This window comes from Scyliorhinus torazame, chromosome 10 (genome assembly GCF_047496885.1).
Source record: "Scyliorhinus torazame isolate Kashiwa2021f chromosome 10, sScyTor2.1, whole genome shotgun sequence".
NCBI classification, from domain to species: Eukaryota; Metazoa; Chordata; class Chondrichthyes; order Carcharhiniformes; family Scyliorhinidae; genus Scyliorhinus; species Scyliorhinus torazame.
The window spans coordinates 40,979,404-41,003,311 of record NC_092716.1 but is presented as its reverse complement, the minus strand read 5'-3'; the positions used below and the strand labels follow the sequence as shown (position 1 = coordinate 41,003,311).

At 44.6% G+C, this 23,908-nt stretch overlaps 1 protein-coding gene across 1 annotated transcript in view; it reads right to left on the bottom strand.

Moving 5' to 3' along the window:
• Positions 1-22,791, bottom strand: part of LOC140430215 (polycystin-1-like protein 2) — a 157,051-nt gene extending 134,260 nt beyond the window's left edge. The window contains exons 1-8 of the mRNA XM_072517652.1: positions 22,500-22,791; positions 18,611-18,772; positions 17,823-17,961; positions 16,545-16,771; positions 14,957-15,343; positions 10,025-10,132; positions 8,989-9,116; positions 2,885-3,007 (exon numbers count right to left, since the gene is read on the bottom strand). Coding sequence (XP_072373753.1) covers positions 2,885-3,007; positions 8,989-9,116; positions 10,025-10,132; positions 14,957-15,343; positions 16,545-16,771; positions 17,823-17,961; positions 18,611-18,772; positions 22,500-22,791 — 1,566 coding nt within the window. The remainder of the gene's footprint in view (positions 1-2,884; positions 3,008-8,988; positions 9,117-10,024; positions 10,133-14,956; positions 15,344-16,544; positions 16,772-17,822; positions 17,962-18,610; positions 18,773-22,499) is intronic.
• Between the last annotated feature and the right edge of the window lie 1,117 nt (positions 22,792-23,908).

Genomic DNA, 23,908 nt, shown 5'->3' with positions numbered 1-23,908 from the left:
TCCGCCCAGGTGACCGCAAGTACACCGCCTTCGAGGCAGACGGGCATCTATACCACTTCCTAAAGGTCCCATTAGGCGTCACGAACGGGGTCTCGGTCTTCCAACGGGAGATGGACCGAATGGTTGACCAGCACGGGTTGCAGGCCACGTTCCCGTATCTCGACAACGTAACCATCTGCGGCCACGATCAGCAGGACCATGACGCCAACCTCCAAAAGTTCCTCCAGACCGCTAATGCCCTGAACCTCACATATAACGAGGAAAAATGCCTTTTTAGCACAAACCGTTTGGCCATCCTGGGATACGTAGTGCGCAATGGAGTAATAGGCCCCGACCCCGAACGCATGCGCCCCCTTATGGAATTCCCCCTCCCCCACTGCTCCAAAGCCCTGAAACGTTGCCTGGGTTTCTTTTCATATTACGCCCAGTGGGTCTCCCAGTACGCAGACAAGGCTCGCCCACTAATACAGTCCACTACCTTCCCCCTGTCGACAGAGGCTCGCCAGGCCTTCAGCCGCATCAAAGCGGATATCGCAAAGGCCACGATGCGTGCCATCGACGAGTCCCTCCCCTTCCAGGTCAAGAGCAACGCATCCGACGTAGCTCTAGCGGCCACCCTTAACCAAGCGGGCAGACCCGTGGCCTTTTTCTCCCGGACCCTCCACACCTCAGAAATCCGCCACTCCTCAGTGGAAAAGGAAGCCCAAGCCATAGTGGAAGCTGTGCGACATTGGAGGCATGACCTGGCCGGCAGGAGATTCACTCTCCTCACTGACCAACGGCCGGTAGCCTTCATGTTCGATAATGCACAGCGGGACAAAATTAAGAATGACAAGATCCTAAGGTGGAGGATTGAGCTCTCCACCTTCAACTATGAGATCTTGTATCGTCCCGGAAAGCTGAATGAGCCGTCCGATGCCCTATCCCGCGGCACATGTGCCAACGCACAAATAGACCGCCTCCAAGCCCTCCACGAGGACCTCTGCCACCCGGGGGTCACTCGATTCTACCATTTCGTAAAGTTGAGTAATGAGGGGTTCTTGAGAGTAGTCCAGACAATGGGAACATTTATTGAGTGCACTAATCATTTGTTCAATGGCATTTGCTGTGGTGATATGGCTCTTGCTACATACAAGCTGGCCACGTGTATGTGGGCTACGCAGTGCAGTCAGGAATCAGGGAGTCAGCAGATAGTCCTCGTCATCCAGAAATGGTTTGTCTTGCTGACTCAAATGCTGATGGTACAACAGACGATCACAGAATGAAAACCTCACCTCTGCTGCCAGGGTATAGAATTCTGACCTGTAAAATGTGGTGAGGGAGAGGAATTCCTCTCAATTGCCTTACGTTTCCATACGGTGCACACCAGGCTACATGGGTGCGGTCATTGGTATCCTGCACCATTGAGGAGCCTGTTATCCTCAAAAAGCTTGGGCGCTCATTCCGACGGCTGCTTTCTGACCAAGGCAGCATGGTGGCACAGTGGTTAGCACTGCTGCCTCGCAGTTCCAGGGACCCAGGTAGCACGTTCTCCCAGTGTCTGCTTGGGTTTCTTCCGGGTGCTCCGGTTTCCCCCCACGGCCCAAAAATGTGCAGGTTAGGTGGATTGGCCAAGATTAATTGCCCCTTCGTGTCCAAAAGGTTAGGTGGGATTACAGGGGTAGGGTGCAGGCATGGGCTTAAATAGGGTACTCTTTCCCAGGGCCGGTGCAGACTCAATGGGCCAAATGGCCTCCTTCTGCATGTAAATTCTATAACACCTAGAGATGTTTTCAGCTCTCCTGTAAAACAAAGCCTCAATGCAGGAATGGGTAGAAAACTGGAAGATGTTAGAAATAGCACCTGCTCCAGTCTGGAAGGGACCTGCCACATAAGTTCATGGCCAGTGACAGCTTCACAGCCTTGGCTCTGATATTGCCATTGTGGCTGCAAAATGGCGGCAGATTTCAAAGATCAAAGAAAAATATAGCTCTGGAATAGGCCCTTCAGCCCTCCAAGCCTACGCCGACCGTGCTGCCCATCTAGCTTAAAACCTTCTACACTTCCGGGGCCCGTATCCCTCTATTCCCATCCTATTCATGTATTTGTCAAAATGTCACTATGGTACCTGCTTCCACCACCACCTCCTCCGATAGAGAGTTCCAGGCACCCACTACACTGTGTAAAAACCTTCCCTCTAAACTTTGCCCCCCGCATCTTAAACCCATATCCCCTAATAATTGACTCTTTCACCCTCGGAAAAAGCTTCTATCCATTCTGTCCATGCCCCTCATAATTTTGTAGGCTTCTATCAGGTCGGCCCTCAGCCTCCGTCATTCCAGTGGGAACAAACCGAGTTTATCCAACCTCTCCTCATAGCTAATGCCCTTCATACCAGGCAACATCATGGTACACCTATTCTGTACCCTCTCCAAAGCCTCCACATCCTTCTGGTAGTGTGGCGACCAGAATTGAACATGATATTCCAAGTGCTTTCAATGAGCACCTCCTCAGTGAAATTGAGACACTGTAGATAATGTTCCTGAGGTAAGAGAACTCTCCGAACACCCTGGGTGGATATGACCACCAGCCGTGAGTCTCATCTCCTCCTCCCCTTGCCAGCTGTCTACCATTTTGGAACCATTTCAGTACTGGTAGCTCAAAATGAAGATATTTGGCAACTGGATTTTGTGGCCTTGGATCCTCTTGTTTGTCATGATGTATGTAGCAACATCATAAATGAAATCAAAGAGTATATATTTCTGACATTGCTACAGTGATGTGTTACAATGCTGCTACTGTAATCAAAACAATTGTCTCTCAATTCTTTTGTCATTCTTTGTTTTCCTTGTCAATATAGAAATTTGTGCACAAAGACACACAAAAAAAATTCAACATTCTTTACTTGCTCAAGGTAATCCTTTGGTTTATTGCGAAAAAGCTCCTCAGAATCTGGAAGTTCTCTCAGTAATATTTCTGTTGCATCAGTTCCTGGCCTTGGACATCTCGTTGTACAAATTTTTACATTCTGTAAAAATAACATAGTTAACTTTAGTAGACTCGTAAATGGAGCTTCCTTTTTCTGTGATCTTAGAAAAAATGTGTAGCAAATCATGGACTTCAGTAATATTGTATTCAAAGCGATAAATTTTATTTCATAGCCACAGTATAAAGTCTTTAAACTATTCATAAACTTAGCAGATTGTTGGAGCTAAACCGGAAACAGGGTCATCAATAAACATCAGGGGATTCCCACATCCAGTTTCTTCAGGTTTATTGATTCCACCTTGTCGACATAAGTGAATAACATTTCTACAGACACTATTTGAACAAAAAGGTGTCTGAATTTTTAAAACAAATGGCCGTTCCTTCTCCCTGTCGCACCTCTCTGGGTTAGAGGTTTACAGGCATTGTTTCCTTGGGGAAGCTGAAATGAGGGATGTTACATTTCTCTGCCTGTTAGGCCCTGAGTATCAGCGAAGGGAACAGATCTGGATCTACGTGGCATTCCTTCGCAGTTTCTGCTTTATGGAATACCCTTCGGCCTACACTCTGCCGCTATCTAAACAAGTTCAAAGCAACAAAAAAGAATTACGGACGGTTGGCACAAAGGTTCACAAAAGCCCATATGCAAACTGAATGAAAAAAAACACAAATTAAAAATACCAGAATAGGGCTGCTGATCACTCATTAAAACAAAGAGGAATTTAAAAATCTGCATTTATTTGAAGCCATGCATCTATGGGAGGAGTTGGGGAACCGTTATAAAAAACAAGGGTGGCATTGGCAAACATAAATGGATAGTTGAAAAAGATGTGGAGGTGGGAAAGGAAGTCTGTAAGCGAGTAATAGGGGGTGGCACAGCACCAATGCACCATGTTTGATGAGTTTTAGAATAAAGGTGCTGCAGCATGTTGTGTGCTCAGAGAGGGTTGCTCTGTCTGGTATTTCAGAGCACGTAAACTAGAAGGCAGCAGATTGCTTATCAGGTCGACACCTTATACATGGGATTGGGGGAAATGTATTGAGGTGGATATAAAGCTGGTTGGCAGAGAGGAAACAAAGAGTAGGGATTAATGGGTCCTTTTCAAATTGGCAGGCAGTAACTAGTGGGGTACCACAGGGATCGGTGCTGGGACCCCAGCTAATCACAATATATATTAATAATTTGGATGAGGGAACAATGTAACATCTCAAAGTTTGCAGATGATACTAAGTTAGGTGGGAGGGTGAATTGTGACGAGGATGCAGGGATCCTACAGCATGATCTGGACAGGTTGGGCGAGGGGGCAAATCAATGGCAGATTTAGTATAATTTGGATAAGTGTGAGGTTATTCACTTTGGAAGCAAAAACAGGAAGGCAGATTACTACCTCAAAGATTGTAAATTGGGAGAGGGGAGTATGCAGCGGGACCTGGGTGTCCTTGTGCACCAGTCGCTGAAGGTAAGCATGCAGGTACAGCAGGCGGTAAAGAAGGCTAATGGTATGTTGGCCTTCATTGCGAGAGGTTTTGAGTATAGAAGCAGGGATGTGTTGCTGCAATTATACAGGGCCTTGGTCAGGCCACACTTGGAGTATTATACAGTTTTGGTCTCTTTCTTTGAGGAAGGATGTTCTTGCTCTCGAGGGAGTGCAGTGAAGGTTTACCAGACTGATTCCAGGGACGGCGGGACTGTCATGTGAGGAGAGACTGACTAGATTGGGATTGTTTGCGTTGGAGTTCAGAAGAATGAGGGGAGATCTCATAGAGACTTATAACATTTTAACGGGACTAGACAGGGTAGATGCAGGAAAGATGTTACCAATGATGGGTATGTCCAGAACCAGGGGTCACAGTCTGAGGATTCAGGGTAAACCATTTCGGACAGAGATGAGGAGACATTTCTTCATCCAAAGCCTGTGGAATTCATTGCCACAGGAAGTAGTTGATGCTAAATCATTGAATATATTCAAGAGACGGCTAGTTTTAACATTTGGGGAGAATGGGATCAAAGGCTATGGGGAGAAAGCAGGATTAGGCTATTGAGTTGGATGATCAGCCATGAACATGATGAATGGCGGAGCAGGCTCGAAGGGCCAAAATCCCTCCTCCTGTTCCTATCTTCTATGTATCTATGTATTTCTACCCCATAAGACCAGTTTATAACAGGGGGTTTCCCAGTGAGGTAGTGTGTGCATGGGGGGTGGGGTTCCCGTGTCCTTGGGGGCAGAGATTCTCTGGGGAGGGGGTGTTGCCTGGGGAGGGGATTTCCGTGTCCATGAGAGGGAACCTCTTTCTTATTTTTATTTTGTTTAGATCTGGGTGCCCTGATCTCTTGAAGGTGTCCGACCCGGCAACGTGGTGTTGTGGGATCTGCCAAAGTGTCAAAAAATATGAGAAGGGGAAAAGCCAGCAGTGGAGCCAATGGGAAGAACACCACTTTTGACACTTAGTCAAAAAAACGGAAGCTATCACCCTCTATGTCTCCTCCATCAAATCCTTTCATACTTTTAAAGACTTTTACTGAAAAACTTTGTCTTGTAAAGAGATCTTCCTGCACCATCCTCTGGCAAAGGAAGGTGGTATTGGAAGGCATAGCAATGGCAGAAGCCGAGAGAATATAAGGGATGATTGAAATCTAGTTTTAATATATAACAAGTTTATAAGGAAGAAATGCTTCACAATCAAAATGGCTTTTTAAAGTGATTTCGGCTCAAAATGGTTTCACTAAGGTCACACAGTTCAAACAGGCAAGCAGGGAAAACTGCTGAATACCCTGAGAATGATCAGATTAAAACTCCAGACACACACATTCGTTACTATATGCATCTGGGCAAAGTTCCTAGTTCAGTGGCCATGAGAACTGATAGAGTGTTGGGAATATAATGATGCAGTCACCCCATGCTAAAAATTTGATAGACAGTCATTTCTGTTGAATAAAATGAACTATAATTATTATGACCCAATCACAGACAGAACAGTAACAATAGCAAACACCTTAAAAATAGGTGCCGATTATGAGCAAATTATTCCGGAGTCATCTTTTTCCTGTCTTGAACTATTTCCTGCGCTTTGCTCTGAAGAAGCTATTCTGTTTACCTTTAACTTCTCTGTATCGTGTATTTTAACTTGAAGAAAACATCAAGAGCTGTAATTTGTATTGAATTTAACTCAGTCATCTGTACTTGCTTGGACAAAACAAACTTTTGAAAACTCTATTTGCAAGCAAACTGACTTGATAAGATACATCTGCAATACTGACTGAATAAAGATTGGATTTACTTCACGCATGAAGCTCAGTTTTAAATTTCTGTCAAGTGATATATCGTGCGGTGACACAGAAGATACATTGACCAAAAGTACAGATCTATCAGGGGGTAGGCTATTGTTGGCTGCTGGAGGAAGCTGGCCTTGGCGGGAATGCAGTACTAATTGACCAGAATAGAAATAAAATGCAAATCGCTTATTGTCACAAGTAGGCTTCAAATTAAGTTACTGTGAAAAGCCCCTTTTACAATAGAAATGTAAAAATAAATGTTTTGGCCTCAACTGATTTATGTGATAGAGAATTCCATGGGCTCACCATGCTCTATGTGAAGATATTTCTCCTCTTCTCATTCCTAAATGGTTTATCCTGTATCCTTAGACTGCGATCCCTGCTTCTGGACTCCCCCGTCATCGAGAACATCCTTCGTGCATCTACCCTGTCTAGTCCCGTTAGAATTTTATAGGTTTCTAGGAGATCTCCCCTCAATCCTCTGTACTCCAGTGAATATAATCCTAACTGACTCAACTCTCCTCATACATCAGTTTCACCATCCCAGCCATCAGCCTGGTAAACCTTCACTGCACTCACTCCTTAGAAAGAACATCCATCCTCAGATAAGGAGACCCAAACTGCACACAGTACTCCAGGTGTGGTCTCACCAAGGCCCAGTACAATTGCAGCAAGACAGCCCTGCTCCTATACTCGAATCCTCTCACTATGAAGACCATCATACCATTTGCCTTCTTTACCACCTGCTGCACCTGATGCTTATTTTCAGTGACTTGTGTACATGAACACCCAGGTCTTATTATACAAGGTTCACCTAGGACACTACATACTTTACACTGGCCCTGAGGAACCATCTAGGACTGAGGTGACAATGTGCGACTGAGGTCGCACAATAGCCAGGTCCTAAGAACCACCTTCTGTGTTGCATTTGGACAAGTTGGTCCACATGTATTGTCAGCTTGAGAAACAACACAGTACTCATTCCTGCCCTGGCGAGAGTACTGGACATTGGTTTAGTCTGGCTATCATCTATGAAAGAAAATCTAATTGATGCAATGGGATCAGCGGAGCCCTAGGTAATGCTCATATGCAATCCAGCTCCAATCCTTTGAAACCCAGGATGAAACCTCCCTTATTCTGATACCAAGACTACAATGGCAGCAATTTGAGGTAAAGGAAGATGCACTAATTTTGGCCAAAAAAATTGTCAGGCAAATTATTATCGAAATGGAAAGCAGATTCAAAATGCGTCTGGGTAGAGGCATCTGGGTATCAAGAATTGCAGAAAATCTATATACAGGTACAAAATGTAATAAGAAAAGCAAATGGAATGTTAGTGTTTATTGCAAAAGGACTGGAGTATAAAAGTAGAGAAGTGTTGTTGCAATTGTGTAGGGTGTTGGTGAGACCACATCTGGAACATTGTGTCCAGTTTTGGTCTCCTTATTTGAGGAAGGATGTGGTGGCATTGGAAGCAGTTCAGCGGAGGTTCACCAGATTGATTCCAGGGATGAAGGGATTGATGTATGAGGAGAGATTAAACAGTTTGGGCTTATACTCGCTGGAGTTTAGAAGGATGAGAGGGGATCTGATCGTGGGATATAAAATACTGAAAGGGATTAATAAAGTAAATGTAGACCAAATGTTCCCCCTTGTGGGGCAATCTAGAACGAGAGGTCACAGATATCGGTTGAGAGGCGGTAGGTTTAGAACTCAGATGAGGAGGGACTACTTCTCACAGAGGGTGGTGAATTTGTGGAACTCACTGCCCCATAGTGCGGTGGAGTTTGAGTCATTAAATGGTTTCAAGAGGGAGATAGATATATTTCTGATTTTAAAAATTGGTGAAAGAGATATGGGGAATAGGCAGGAAGGTGGATTTGAGACCAGGAAGAGATTGAATGGCGGGGCAGGCTCAAAGGGCTTCTGCTGCTAATTTCCATGTTCCTATGTTCCACAGGTGGTCATAAAGCCCCCCACTTGGGATGGTCTTGGAGCTGCTATTATCTGAAAATCCACCCTACAATAATGCACAGTTCTCTGGCACCTTGGATGATCCATCAAACTAACCATAGAATATGTGCCAACAATGAGGAACCAACTAACCACAAAACTGCATCTGGCACAATCACCTTCTCTACTCAAATGAATATAATTGTTATTAACTAAAAATATGATCAGCTTTAATTACTTACATCAGGCAAAGCTCTTTTTCTTTTGGCACTAGTCGTTGTATTTTGTGAATCTGTAAAAGGAACAATTCCTTTTCATGAAATAACCATTTAAAAAAGGTTTAATGCTTTAGTACAATTGTACAATATTCCAAAGGTACTGCTGAAAGGGAAAATCCCATTCTTCAGGTCAGACTAAGTAGACGGTAAGCAACTGTTGTGATATGCGTATTAAGTGAAATTCATTATTTTTCAGAAAGCCTTTAGCGTCTGTTTTTTTCCTTTCAGATTTTACCAACATCGCAGGTGAGATGCTTAAGATCCAACTTTACAGGATTTACACAAGTCCACATAACATCTGAAAATATTCTGAATATTGAAAAATGTTAGAATACTCATTACTAAAACCTGAATTTCCAACATATTTCTATTGTGAGACAGCAAATATATATCAATGAATGTACTTTCTTTAGGAAGGTGACCTTATAAATTAAACGGCAAAAGGAAAGGAAAAAAGAAGGCTGATGTCTTAAATATTTAAGCTAAGGGCCCATACCCCAAGATGTTAGCGTGTCTTACCTCTTGATATGCACTAGCAGGCATATTGCGCATTCCCACGGCCAGACTTTTACAATGTCCGCTAGGCAGGTTCTGAGGCAAGGTGGGGGCAGTGTAAAATTGCATTGGGGGGAATCCATCCAGAGCATCTAGAAGATCAAGTGAACATGGACCGCAGCAACAAAGAGCTTGGCCCAGCCTTGGGTGTCTTATCTAGAGATGAGTGAAACACAATGCCCCCTGTATGTCCCGGGATGTAGTTGCTCACAGCTTCTCCAGTGTGAATTGCGGCTGCAAGAACTCTGGAGAAGTAATGCAGAGCTCTTGAGTTGCATTAAGCCCGGGTGGTCTATAAACATGGCGCTAGGATCTCAATGACGTAATGGCAAAGCAGGCAACTTCTGGTCCGCCTTGCCACGAGATTCACCAAGCTTCTTGCGGATATATAATTAATGAACTGACCAACGGAAAATCATGGGCTGGATTCTCCACTGTCGGGATTCTCTGTTACTCCGGCAGCACACCCCCATCCGCGGCTTTCCTGGTGACATGGGGTGGCTACAATGGGAAATCCCATTGGCCAGCCACTGGAACGCAGAATCCTACTGCCCACGACGGAGCACCGCCGAGAAACCCGCGGCTGGGTAGGAGAATTCACCCCATTGACTTTCTCACCAGCCACTTGCTCAGCCTCTCCACTAAGGAAACAAAAGACTGAAGCCGGAGATCTCCGGCCGCATTCGCCTGGCGACCGGAGAATCCCAACCGAGGTCAATGGATTTTTCCATTTGCGGCATCTGGCCTGTGGTGTTCTTGTGGCGGGGGTGGGGGGGGGGGGGGGGGGTGGGCTGGGAGAATCTAGCCCTGTATCACTTATTTTTCCTTGAAGATTGGCTGTCTCTGATGGTTGATCTTCCCCGAACCATGAGTACTTGTATAGAGGACAGGCAGCCCTGATTGCTTTTCTACACATCAAATGTTCAGATCAGGTGAAAGATTTTGAATTTCAACGGCAAAATCTTCAGCTATTCGACACATTTCTTGTCTAAATGCTTACCTTGTGCTATTGCAGATGCCCCCAAATCATATGTAACAGTGACATGTCCAACAACAAGCTGCACAACTGATAAGGTATTAGAAGCAGTGACTGTCACTAGAAATGTACCTAAATCAGCAGAGGAAAAAATAGAATAATGACATGTTGAAAATCAGGATGCTCAATAACATCTTCAAAGTTAAATCCTTCTTATTTTGTTCCTGTTCTTCTCCTCCCCAGCCTACCCATTCTGAAACTTGCTACCGATAACAAGTAATATTCAGGATTGAGGTGTAGGGATGAAGGCCTTGCCTTCTTAACATTTCTCCTCGCCTGAGATGTGGTGATCCCCAGGTTAAATCACCACCGGTCAGCTCTCCTCCTCAGAGGGGTGTCATGTGCAAGTACCTTGAAGAAATGGGTGTTTATAAAATAGCTGCAGTGGGTGTACCTTTAGGAAATGGGTGTTTATCGGATGGCTGCAGTGATGTCAGAGAGTGGGTGGAGCTGGGCTGTCTGCTTTTACTTTTGCTTTGGGCTGTCTGCTACAGGGTGTGTTTTAGTTTCGTTTTGAGAGCTGGATAGCTGCAGTCACAGCAAGAAGGTGTATTAGTCTCTCTCTCTGCAATCTAAAGACTGTCTCCAGATCCTTTACTGATTTAAAAATAATACCTGTTTCTGTAGAGAAGTTAAACCTGATATCTTTCTGTAAACCAGCTTAGGGGCTGGTTTAGCACACTGGCTAAATCGCTGGCTTTTAAAGCAGACCAAGGCAGGCCAGCAGCATGGTTCAATTCCCATACCAGCCTCCCCGAACAGGTGCCAGAATGTGGCGACTAGGGGCTTTTCACAGTAACTTCATTTGAAGCCTACTTGGGACAATAAGCAATTTTCATTTCATTTAATTTCATAAAGAGGGTTTTTTTTTGTCGTATGGATATTGCAAAGAAAGATTAAGAGTTACTTATAGAGTACTGTATTCTTTGGGGGATTTATTGGTGTTGATAGTTGTTAAGATGTTTACTGTGGGTTTATAAAGTATTAACTGGTTTCATAAATAAACATTGTTTTAATTTAAAAGTACTTTAACTCTCTGTTGCATTACACATGTAAGGTCGGCCCATGTGCTCCCCATAACCACAATCTATTATAAGTTGTGGGTCAGGTGAACTCCATGATACACTTTGGGGTTCTCTAAACCCTGGCCTATGACAGGGGAAAGCAGTCTATGGTCATCTGGGACTGTGGCGGCTTTACCTTACCTTTACCTTCAGGGAGAAAGGGTCTTCTCATTTTCTCATTGTTTCTTACATCTATTCCATTTGATGAAGTGACCAGTGTCTCAGCACAGACACAGATCCTTGAATGGGCCATTGCTGAATGAGTACTTGCTAAATAGGTAACAACTTCAACATTCAATGGGATTCAAATTAACCCAAAGGAACAACAACAATATTTATAGAGTATTTTTAACGTAACAGAAAGCTCCAAAGCATTTAAAGAAGCTTTATCAAGCAAAATTTGATATCAATTTCCAAAATGAGATATCAGGGTAGATGTTCAAAGAAGTAGGTTTTAAGGAGTGTCAAAGATGTGCAGGTTAGTTGGCTTGGCCATGCTAAATTGCCCCTTGGTGTCCAAAGGTTAGGTGGGGTTACAGGAATAGGACGGGGGAGTGGGCCTGGCTAGGGTGTGTGATGATAAGCAGATTGTCATCTGTATTATCATCTGCATGCAAATAATAGTATATGCATAACTGTTGTAGTTCCAGCATCCGACCAGCAGGTGGTGCGAGTATGCAGGCACGTGACCTGGTGGCACCATATGTGTTCCAGGAGAATGTCTCAGTAAGGAGTTTGTAGCAGCCACATATTAGAGTAGCTCCGTAGTATCATAGTGTAAGTTAGTGTTAGACCATTATTTCCAACTGTATTGATCTTAGACATTTTAGTAATTTGTTAGTGTAGTGTTAGTAATAAATAACTTGGTTTATAAAGCAAAGTCTAATGTTCTTTGTTCACACTACAATATCAAGATTCAACATCAGCCCAATCAGAGAACATTACAGGGTGCTTTTTCGGTGGGTCGGTACAGACCTGATGGGCCGATAGGCTTCCTTCTGCACTGTAGGGACTCTATGATTCTTAAAGGAGGAAAGCTAGTTAGAGGCAAGGAAGTTTAGGGAGAGAATTCTAAAGCATAGGGGCTGTGGCAGCTGCAAGCATGGCAGTGCAATTAAAACTGGGCTGCTCGAAAGGCCAAAACTGGAAGGGCATCTCATTGGGTATAGGTCCCAGAGATAGGAAAGGCCAAAGCTATGTAGGGATTTAAGAAAAAGGGTAGGAATTCTAAAATCAAGGCATTGTTAAATAGGGATAAAATGCAGCTTAGAAGTCCAGGTGAGAGGGGAAAGAAACCGGGTGCAAATTGATGCAGGGGCAGCTGAACTTGGGAGCAGAAGCTGGGAGACCAGCCGAGAATGTATTGAAATAATCAAATCAAGAGAGAACTGAGTCATGAATAAGACTTCCAACAGCAGATAAGTTGAGACGATTGGAGTCAGACAATGTTACAGAGGTGGGAATAGGCATCATAGAAGGTTTATGCAATTTATTTTTAAAAAGGAAATGGCCAACACTTCGAAAAATTATTTTGTATCTGTTTTAAAGGTAGAAATCTGAAAAAGCATCCCAAGAGTGGAAGAAAATCAGGGGGTAAAAGGGAGGGAAATTAAAATAATCACGATCACAAGGAAAAATCTAATGAGTCTAATTGCTGACAAGTCCCCTGGATCTAATAGCCTGCATCCTCGGGCCTGAAAAGAAGTTGCTGCAGAGATAATGGTTGTATTGGTTGTAGTCTTCCAAAATTCCCTATCTGCTGGGAAGATACCAGTGAATTGAAAAACCACAATATAACGCCACGATTCAAGAAAGAAGGGGACTATTGGTCAGTCAGCCTAACACCTGTCACAGGACAGATGCCAGAATACATTGTCTAGGAAGTATTAGCAGAACATTTAGCAAGTCATAATACAAACAGGCAGAATCAACACAGTTTTGTGAAATGGAAACCATGTTTGACAAATTTATGAGAGTTCTTTGTGGATATAAAAAGCAGGGAGATAAAAGGGAATCAGTATATTTGGATTTCCAAAAGATATTTGAAAAGTGCTATATAAAAGGTTCCTGCACAAGATAAGGGCTCACTCATGGGGTGATATATCAGCATGTGTAGAGGATTAGCCATCAGGAACCAGTGTTGGAATAAATGGGTAATTTTCAGGTTGGCAAGCTATATTTAGTGGAGTGCTATTGCGATCAGTGCAGGGGCCTCAACTATTTACAACCTATATTAATGACCTGGATGAAGGGACTGACTGTGTCGCAGCCATAGTTTCCGATGAATCGAAGATAGGGAGCCAAGGTGTGAGGAGGGTACAAAGGGTGAAACTTTCTCATTTCTACACAAAGTGGTCCAGGGGGTGGGAAAAACAGTGTGGCCCCCACAGGACACCCCCCAATGGAACAGCCCCCACCCCATACAATACCCTCCCCTGACACTGTTCCCTGCCACTGCCGCCTGCCACTGCCCAGGCGGTGCCAGGGTCAGTGCCAGGATTCTGGCCAGGCAGGACACCTCTTCCCCATGGGGAATGTACTCAGCTGCACACCTCCGGTGGGTTCTGCCCAACAAGTGCACGTCATGAGGGACATGTCATCACTCACATCGGCGTGAATGGACAATCTAACAGCAAGAACTTTCAAGCATAAAAGCTTGAAAATCATATTTTAATACATTCAAATGGGGATCCCAACATTCAACATTGGGATACCCATTGCACCATTGACAGGGAGGTGGGGGTGGGGAATGGGGCAATCGAAACAGGCAACCCTGCTGGCATAATGGCACAACTCGTTTTTTGGGATCCCACAGAATTTTTCTCTCCCACCTCCCCCGAAACAAGGGTGGAAAAGAAACATAAGGTTGTCCACTTTGGGCAGAATGGAAAAGCAAAATATTATTTAAATAGAAAGGGACTGCAGAATGCTGAAGTACAGAAGGATCTGGGTGGCCTTGTACATGAATCACAAAGTTAGTATGCGGTTAGGGTGAGTAATTAAGAAGGTAAATGGGTTATCGGTTTTCTTAATAGGCGAATATTGTATAATAAAGGTAGAGATATCTTGCTGCAGGACATTGGTGAGACTGCACCCAGAGTACCGTGTACAGTTTTGGTCTCCTTATTTAATGAGGAATATACTTGCATTGGAAGAAATTCAGAGAAGGGTCACTCGGTTGATTTGCTGAGATGAATGGGTTGTCTTATGAGGAAGCGTTGAGCAGTTGAGCCTGTGCTCATTAGAATTTCGAAGAATAAATGATGATCTTATTGCAACAAATTAGATTCTTGATGGGATAGATGCTGACAGGATGGTTTCAATCATGAGGGAAAATAGAATTGGGGCACAGTTTCAAACTGACGGTTCTCCCATTTAAGGTGGCCATGAGGAGGAATTTCTTCTCTCAGAGGATTGTTAATCTTCAGAATTCCCTACCTCAGGGAGCTGTGGAAGTTGAACCATTGAATGTATTTGAGGCTGAGTTAGACAGATGTTTGATCTATAAGGGCGTGAAGGATTGTGGGAGGCAGGCAGGACATTGGAGTTGGGAAACATAATCTTGTTGAATGGATGGAGCAGGTTTGAGGGGCCAAATGGCCTTTTCCTGCTCCTATATCTTATGTTATTTTGTTCTAAAGGAGGATGTAACAAATTAAGTATTCAGTTTATTGGACATAAACCACTTCAAAAATCAGAATAATTGGATGGGTAAATAATTCAACTGCAAAAAATGGAAGTCCTGTGGTACACTATCATGTACTTCAATCAGTGTAATGTTACAATTAATATACTTCTGGAAAACAAAATCCAACAACAATTAAACTTTTACCTTCCTTGAGCATCGGAAACTTATAAACTGGAAGCTTTTCATTAGCACTTTCCACTGTATACGTCAACATATTGTAAGCATCGATAAAATCAAATTGCAAAGTTATTGGCGAACCCTGAGATATGGAGACAATTATGCTGACGTTATTGCCCAGTTGCAGGGCAGGTGACTCTATTACAGCCTCCAAACCACTGATCTCAAGAAGGAGGTGAATCGTCAAATTCTGAGATGTCTCGATGGTGCTATTTGCTGCATGAACAGTCACATTGTGTTGACCTGGCCCAATAAGGGTCTGAGAAGACGGGTCTATAGGAATAACTCCTGGTAGTTGAGTGTTTTCTTTCAGAATGGTATTTCCAATTGATACCGTATAGGTCAGATTGAAACCTAGGGGGGGAATATTTCTTCATTTAATTGTATTATATAACACACATATAAACAGCAACACCACAAAACTTTCCTTAATGCATTTTAACATTTATCCTTTGCAGGTTATATCAATTAAGTGTATAATTCAGCTCAAGCTATGCAATTTAAAATCAAAAATAATTCACATGCAGCCTTCTAGCCTTCTGCACCCAAAACAAGCATCGTGATTCATTCAGTTATTTAACTTTATTCAGTAAAATCTCTTACATGGGCTGGAATTCTCCAGATTTTGGGATACTCTTTTCCTGCTGGAAGCCCATCCCTGCCCGCAGAGATCCTGATGGAGAGAAGTGGCTTCAGTGGGGCATCCCATTGAGAGAGAATCCCGCTGCCAACAAATGGTACACCCTGAGAAACATGCGGCTGGGGGACTGGAGAATCCAGCATAATCTACTGGGGTATTGCACCGCAAGCCTTCCAGTTTTGTATGACATTTAATATTTAATAATATCATGGTAATTTCAGACAGTTGCCAGGGAGAGGATGGATTCGATATTGGCGGCAGGGTGGCACAGTGGTTAGCTGCTGCCTCACAACATCAGGGACCCAGGTTCGAATCCGGCCTCAGGTCACTGTCTGTGTGGAGATTGCACATTCTCCCTGCGGGGGTTTCCTCCGGGTGATCCGGTATCCTCCCACAGTCCAAAGATGTGCAGGCTAGGTGGATTGCCATGCTAAATTTCCCCTTAGTGTCAAAGAGTTAGGAGGGGTTATAGGGATACAGTGGTAGGGCGGGGGAGTAGGCCTGGGTGGGGTGCTGTTTCAGGGGGGAAGGTAGGTGCACACTTGATGGGCCGATTGGCCTCCTTCTGCACTGTAGGGATTCTTTGATTCTATGAATCTATGATAGCTCGAGAACTGAGTTAAGAGCAGAGACCAAAAATAATGGCTTCAGTCTTCAGGAAATTTCTCCTTGTCCAGTACTGGATATCGGTCAGATAAGAAGTAGGTAATTTAGCAATAGTGGAAGAGTCGAGAGGTGGCTGTGAGGTAGAAGCAGAGTGCAACATAAAAATATCCTTTAAAAACTTTCTGGTCGCCAAAATAGCCTTTTGCTGCTAATTAAAATTGAGATGAAAAATAAAACACAGAAAGAGTTAACAGATTGAACAAATCTAGTCATTTTGGTTTGCAGTTTGACACCAGGAATAAGTTGTACCATTGTAATTTCCTGCCTGAATCCACAATGTGTCTCCATATCGAACTACGCAGTTAAGTGTGGTGTCCAGTAGACTCGGGCTGTAACACTGCAAGCCATTGGGTTTGTGAACTGGCTCAAATATAATTTTGGACTTGTGAAAAGTCCAGTAGCCTTTGCTGGTCTTACATTCAGTGGAGGTGGAGTAAACACCGGACGTGTTGTACAGGTGTGCCACCGTGAATGATCTAATTAAAAGTACAAACAAGAACAAAGGTGAAATACAAATGACACCAAGAACAAATCAATATATTTACTTAGTCTTTCGGTTCATCAAAAGGTTAAATATTTAAAAGTGCAGGTGTGCAAATATCTCAGTAAGAATACAGCAATATGATATTTTCTTTAACAAAGGGTTGGATTTGTGTGGAGGTCAGTGCATTATTATGTTTGTTTGTTCCTATTCATCTAGTCAAGGTGATCCTATCCACATGAAAAATAGATAATCAGAATCATAGAATTTACAGTGCAGAAGGAGGCCACTCAGCCCATCGAGTCTGCACCGGCTCTTGGAAAGAGCACCCTACTTGAACCCACACCTCCACCCTATCACTGTAACCCCGCCTAACCTAAGGGCAATTTATCATGGCCAATCCACCTAACCTGCACATCTTTGGACTCTGGGAGGAAACCGGAGCACCCGCAGGAAACCCACACAGACACGGGGAGAATGTGCAGACTCCGCACAGTCAGTGACCCAAGCCGGGAGTCAAACCTGCGACCCTGGAGCTGTGCAGCAACTGTGCTAACCACTGTGCTACCATGCCTCCCTTATCATTCACTCATTCTCCTCTTTCAATTCTGTATTACTCATTCTCTAATTTATCAGTTTCTATTTCTGTCTTACTGCCATCTGTTTCTTACTTTCCTCCTTTTTCACACCTTATTGTTATCCCTCTCTTTCTGAATTTTCAACTCTCCCCCCCCCCCCACCCCCCCCCCCCCCCTCGCTGCTGTCTCTCTAACTCTCACCCTCCCTTCTTTCTCTCCTCCTTTCCAGTTTCTATTTTTTTTCCAGCACCACCAGTTTCCCTTTACATTCACCAGCGTTGGAGCTGCCAAGGTGGGAAATAGAGTGAAGAAAATGGACAAAAAAGGTGGTTTTCCTGTGGTCAGTCTGCAATGAAAACAAGCTTCATCATCATCCCTACAAACAAGGTTATATCCACAATACTCCAAAAAGTGAAATACTATTCTAAATAAACAAAGGCAGTTTTCAAGTAATGGGAAGTTACTCACCGTTCTTGACGGTCAACGGATAATATTTTGCCATCTCCTGGAGAAACTGTACATGAAAATGTTCCAGTGTTTGGATTGAGCTGCCATTCCAATGGGATGATGATGTGGAATATCGAATAGACTGATGGCACCTGGGAGTCTATACCAAGCATGACTTCACATTACACACTAAATTCTTAAAAATCACACAAAGTGCTTTATTGATCACAATTTGTAATAGCTTTTATTTGCTGACAGCTGGAAGATCCAATGGGCATAGAATTAGCTTGTTTTACTTCAGACATGTATTTCCAAAGATAAATATAGGACAATGTGTTGTATTCGGGACTGATTTATGTTAGGTTTGTTAAGGCAGGGAACCATGAGGGGGGAAGGGAGGTGCTCCAACCTACCCTGCCTGAGGCCTCACCAGGTTAACCTGCCAGGCACTCCCCCATCCCTCAAATCCTTGCACGAGCCTCAAGAATGAGGCCAGATGGGAAGCAGGCCTGCAGTGGCTCAAAAGAAGCAAGGGCAGGTGGGTTTCCTGAAAGAAGCAAGGGCAGATGGGCTTCACTAGGCCTCTCACACCATTCCACCCCCCTGCCCCTACCGCTACAATCCCCCTCCCCGCCCATCCCATAAAAATATCCGATAGGTCATGGGTGGGTGATTAGGCTGCAGGAAGGTCATACCCTTTCCTGCAAATCCACCAGTGAGGGCCTGTAAAACTCTAACCTAAGAGTCCATTTCCCATTCATTTTCAATCAGGTCTTCTAACGTCGTTTGGAATCATAAAGTATTCATACCAAATTCACAGATGAAAGAAAACATGCTGTTGCAATTGGTCATGGCCCACATCAGGTATGTGTTGTACATGTAAGCATAGGTACAATCTGCTGAAGAAGAGGATGGAATTCCATATAGCCAACTTTGGTAGGATGAGGCAGATCCATCCAGCCACGTAAGAGCTGAGAACAGAAATAAGGGAATTTTATTTTTCAACAGAAAGCACTCCTGTTTCTGTTTTAAGTGATGAACAAGGTTTTCTAAATGTTAAAACTCCAGAAGAAATGTCAGCTTGGGAGACGTTCCTAGCCATTGGACAGAACACATTTAAAACAGTCAGAAATTGTGATTGGATATTTTCCACTTTCCCACCTAAGTTATAGATTTCTGAAGCTATACGGAAATAACAATTAAGGACATTTACTCGTGAACAGTTTGTACTAAACGCAGTCATTTTGCTGGTGACAATTACTTAAGAACATAAATGTCAACTATAAATTGAAGTAAAAGTTGATACTAATATGATGGACATTTTGCTAAATCTGCGTGAAGGCAATATGGTGCCCAGCTGGCATGGGGCATGGACCTCGGTGCTGCCGCCAACGGGGGCCCAGAGCACCGGAAAGCACCAATCCCATTTTCTGCCCCTCGTTGGATTCTCTGTCGCATCAGGAACTCTGCACTGGTGGCGGGCGGAAGAGAAGCCAGCCCCACAGGTTGGTTATTTAAATACCTACAAGGAGATTTTTTTTTTTTGTCAAATTCATCATCACTCTTCAAGATGCACTGCTTTACTCATGATTGCCACCAGGGCTATCACATCATGGGCAGGATATTCTGGCCCCTCCCATTTGTGGGATTTTAATGCCCCTCCCACAGTTGGGATTTAACTGCCCCTCCCTCAGGTGGAATTTTACTGCCCTTCTTGAAGGTGGGATTTTACAGTCCTCCCCCCCCCCCATCACCCCCCCCCCCGCCCCCCCCCCCCCCCCCGCCGCCCCACACCAGCAGCCAGGATCTTTGGTCCTGCTGAAGTGATTGGACTTTTGAATGACTCGCTGCAATTTCTAGCCACACCTCCACTGCGAAGGGGCAATACAGCTCCACCCCATGCATGAACAACACACAAGGAAAGTCATTTTTAATTTCAACATGCAGATGATAAACTGGTTGGGCTTATGGCCCATTGGTTATGGAAATGAAAATCGGGTGGGTTCTAAAAAAAGGCTGTAATCTATCCCAAATATTTACCCCCAGGTGATGAAAGTGAAAATTATTTCAAGCTACATTTATCGAGTGCAAAGCTACATCAAATTGCAGCATTTGACAAATTCAGGAAGGATATTTTCAAACACTTACATTAAAATAACTTAAATGCTTACATTGTGTTTTTATTACTATTCATTTGATTTAGTAAATACAGGGGCACACAGTGAGACACCCAAGGCATATATTTGCAGTGAGTAATTATTGTACAAAAAGGAACTACAGATTAATCTACTGATTGAAAATCCATCTGTTCTTAACTGATAAGCAGTTCTAACTAAGAACTGCAAAAGACTAAAAATGTCACCTGTCTATCTCTCTGTTACCTATCTGGCAAATTCCTCTGAACATCTGCCACAATAAACATGCTTTTATCCGATGCATTTGCTATAATGGGTGTTGTATTGTTCTATATTGTTGTATAAATTGATGCTGAAAGCTATATTCTAACTAATTGATTATTAACCTGAGTTAACACTGTAACTCGATGAGTTAGATAACCATTACTTTCTCCAAATTTCCATTCTTCATGTTAACCACACAAGAATGGCATATAGTTGTATTGTGTATAATGGAAAACAAAAACTAAATTAACTGTACAAAATGGTTGCATTTTAGAAAATCTCCTTTTGCATATAAAACCAGGGGCTGGTTTCCCACAGTGGGCTTTAGCTGGTTTGTAATGCAGAACTGTGCCAGCAGCACGGTTCAATTCCCGCACTGGCCTCCCCGAACAGGCGTCAGAATGTGGCGACTAGGGGCTTTTCACAGTAACTTCATTGAAGCCTGCTTGTGTCAATAAGTGCTTATTATTATTATTAAAACACGAGGCAAAATTCTCCATTTGGGAGACTAGAGGTTGAATTCTCCGTTTCAGAGACTAAGGGCTGGATTCTCCAATTATGTGGCTATGTCCCCATGGCAGCGTGGGAACGGTGGCGTTTTACGTCAGGAAAACTGCCGCAAAGCGGCCACCGATTCCCCGTTTAGCTGCCGATATGGTCTGTAGAAATACCGGATCCGTGGCTGCGCATGCGCATGGCGGCCTGCAGCGGCCGTGCCATGCTTCTTTAGACCCGGCTCGCGAAATAGTCCCCCCCTTCGGCCGGCTCGCGCGCCCCGGACCGCCACGACAGTGCCCCCAGCCCCGAATATGTCCTTCCCTGCCCCGTGGATCGGCCCTTCCCAACTGTGGCAGCGCTGGGCTGAGTCTGCAGTCGCCACGCCAAGTTCCCGATGGATGAGACCACATGTGTCCCGCAGCGTCGGGAACTCAGCCGGTTGGGGGCGGAGGATCGGGGGGGGGCGGGCCTCAAACAATGGCCTGAGGCCGTTGATACATGGCGCAGCCTACTCGGAGAATATGCCGCATTGGAGGGGTGGCGAATCACGAAATCGGCTCCTCCCCCGATTTCATCGGGAATTTGGATCCTCCGCCCGTTCGCCGAACGCGATTTCGCGTCGGCGACCAGAGAATCCAGCCCCAAGTGCTGACGCCAGGACTGATCTGCATTCAGTTTGCATTCCCATTAGGTATGTTTTTTGTGCAGCAACTCAGGCCATGTTAATGGGACAGCACTCTGTCGATGCAAATTCCGAGCAATTCCCGGCCCAGTGCGCAATCTAAAAAATAAATTTTGAAAAATCTAACCGCTGGAACGGAGTTAGTGCCTAAGGGCCTAGGCCGCAGACTCAAGCCTGCCCAGGAGTCTGTCAATAGAAGCAAAAGGGTGGGTTTTAAAGACAGACTGTAGTAATGGCAGTCTGAGCCAGGCCACCCTGATCCCGAGGGGGACACCCCAGTCCATGTACCTGGCACCAAGCCACTACCCGCTATTGCCTCCGGCCCGGGCAGCCATTCCCCAGCAAGCTCGAATGTTTTCAATGGTATCAGTGTTTTTTTAGCCTCCCGCTCCCCCCTCCGCAGCCATGGCGTCCAGTCCATGCTTGTAAATATTTGAGGTAATTCACAACCAACCATGAGACTTCCACCTGAGAGGAGCGGAGCTTCACGGAAGGATGGAGCATACTGTGTCCAAACCATTAATCACATTTAAATGCATGCAAATGCCGATTTTGAATGCAGCCGTCAGCGTAGGGCGCAAACCCCGTTGACGCCACCAGCGAGGAACCGAAGTATGGCGCCCGATTCTCTGTCCAATCGTGCTTCATGTTTGCGGCGTCACAAGGTGGAGAATTTTGTGTACTGCATATAATTACCTGTTAATAGTTTACTGTGAATTCCTGATCATTATAACTAGTGATTAAAAAAAGAGGCTGGGGGCACTGTGGGAGAAGGACCGGGGCGCGCGAGTGGCCGAAGGGGGGCACTACTTTTGCGGTCCGGGTCCGCGGGCTGAATCCGCCATGAAGCACAGCGCGGCCGCTGCAAGCCATCGCCGTGCACAGGCGCGGCCATAGTACTGGAAATGCTCAGGGCAGTGTCAGCAGCTAGAGCTGCGAGCTCTACGCTGCCTCCCTGCTAGCCCCCAGCAAAACGGGGAATCGGTGGCAGTTTGCGCCAGTTTTCCTGGTGTAAACGACCACCGTTTTCATGACGGCATGGGGACTTAGTCTCCCAAACGGAGAATCCAACCCGTACTGTCCTTAAATTTACACTCTGTAGTCTATTTCCATTCTTACCATTATCACTTGATTTAGGAATTAAACCATGCACAGAATAAGCCAGGCCGATCCATCTTTTCTCAAGGTCTTTAACGTAGCTTTTCAGAAATCCATTTGTCTCGGCGTTCTTAATAAAGGCTAAATGCCCACCACGTCCTTTGCACCATCCCTGGGCACTGGCAAAGTTGAGCTTCACTGACACAAATTCATAGCATGAGCTTTGGAACTCGCTCTGCTTGTCCAGACAAGGTGCAGCATTAGTCCGGTAACTAGCATAAATAGCAATAATGAAAAGCATTTGGAACTCCATACTTCAAACATCAGCAAAGTACAAAGATCTGAAGTCATCTCACAAGCTTTATTTTATAAGCCATGTGGCCCTGCCCCCCTCTTTACTGATAATTCATGCACGGCAGGCTACAATGATAGATCAGATTTCTGACAATTAAAGTCCAAGATGTATTTTACATATTTTATTTAGCTGTTCATCCCTGGTGTCAAGTGGCATTGTGGTGAGGAACTAGTGGAAAAACCTAAAACTTAAGAATTTGCCACCTTTAAACCGATGAACGAGAGGGGAGCACAGAACAGATGCAGAAGGACAATCCAGATCACAACTTCAAACTAAATTACAACTGCAAGACGTTGGTCAAAGCAAGGTCAAAAATGATATCAAGAAACACTTCTTCACGTAAAGATTGATTAATAACTGGGACACCAGCAATACTGGAAGCTTCCAGGAGACAGCTGGATGCTGTGATCCTGGGACTGTAGGTTTTCAAGAAGTTTACTCAGAAAATTATGACCTTAGTTCCTTTGTATCTCGACTCATCTTTATGTTATTCCTCATCAGCACTCTGTGATAATTCTCGCATAGTGAGGCACAAACTAAGATGATAGCATTAACCCTCAGTTTACATTACTGGCTAAAAAGAAGCAACCTGGACTTCTCTTAGGAATCAGCCGTGACACAACGGCACATTTTAAATTTATTTCGCAAGGGGATCACGTGGCGTGAACGCGGGAGCGGCTGCGCTTTTGCGAGCTCTGGTTCTACTTGTCTTTTCATCCTTTATTTTGTCCTAATGCACATTCCATAATTATCTGTTTTGGGGATATGTGTCTTTTACTGTGTCCCTGGAGGATCCTGGCTGGAGTTTAGCAATGAGGAGCTGAGTTAAATGGGAAACATCCTCGTTTGATTGAGGCGGTCGGAGGCGGCCAGAGTGGGGCCCAGCTTGCAGTGGCTACGTTGCTGGTGAGCTGGTCTACGTCTCGGCGGTGCTGTCGGCATCAAGGTGATGGCTGCCATTGCCAATGATGTTGCGGGCGGTGATCCTGGCTCGGTTATTGGTGCTCACTTTGATGAACTGCAAAATGTCCTTGCGAGAAGAGAATCCTGTTATTTGATAGAGTAACGCCCCTGG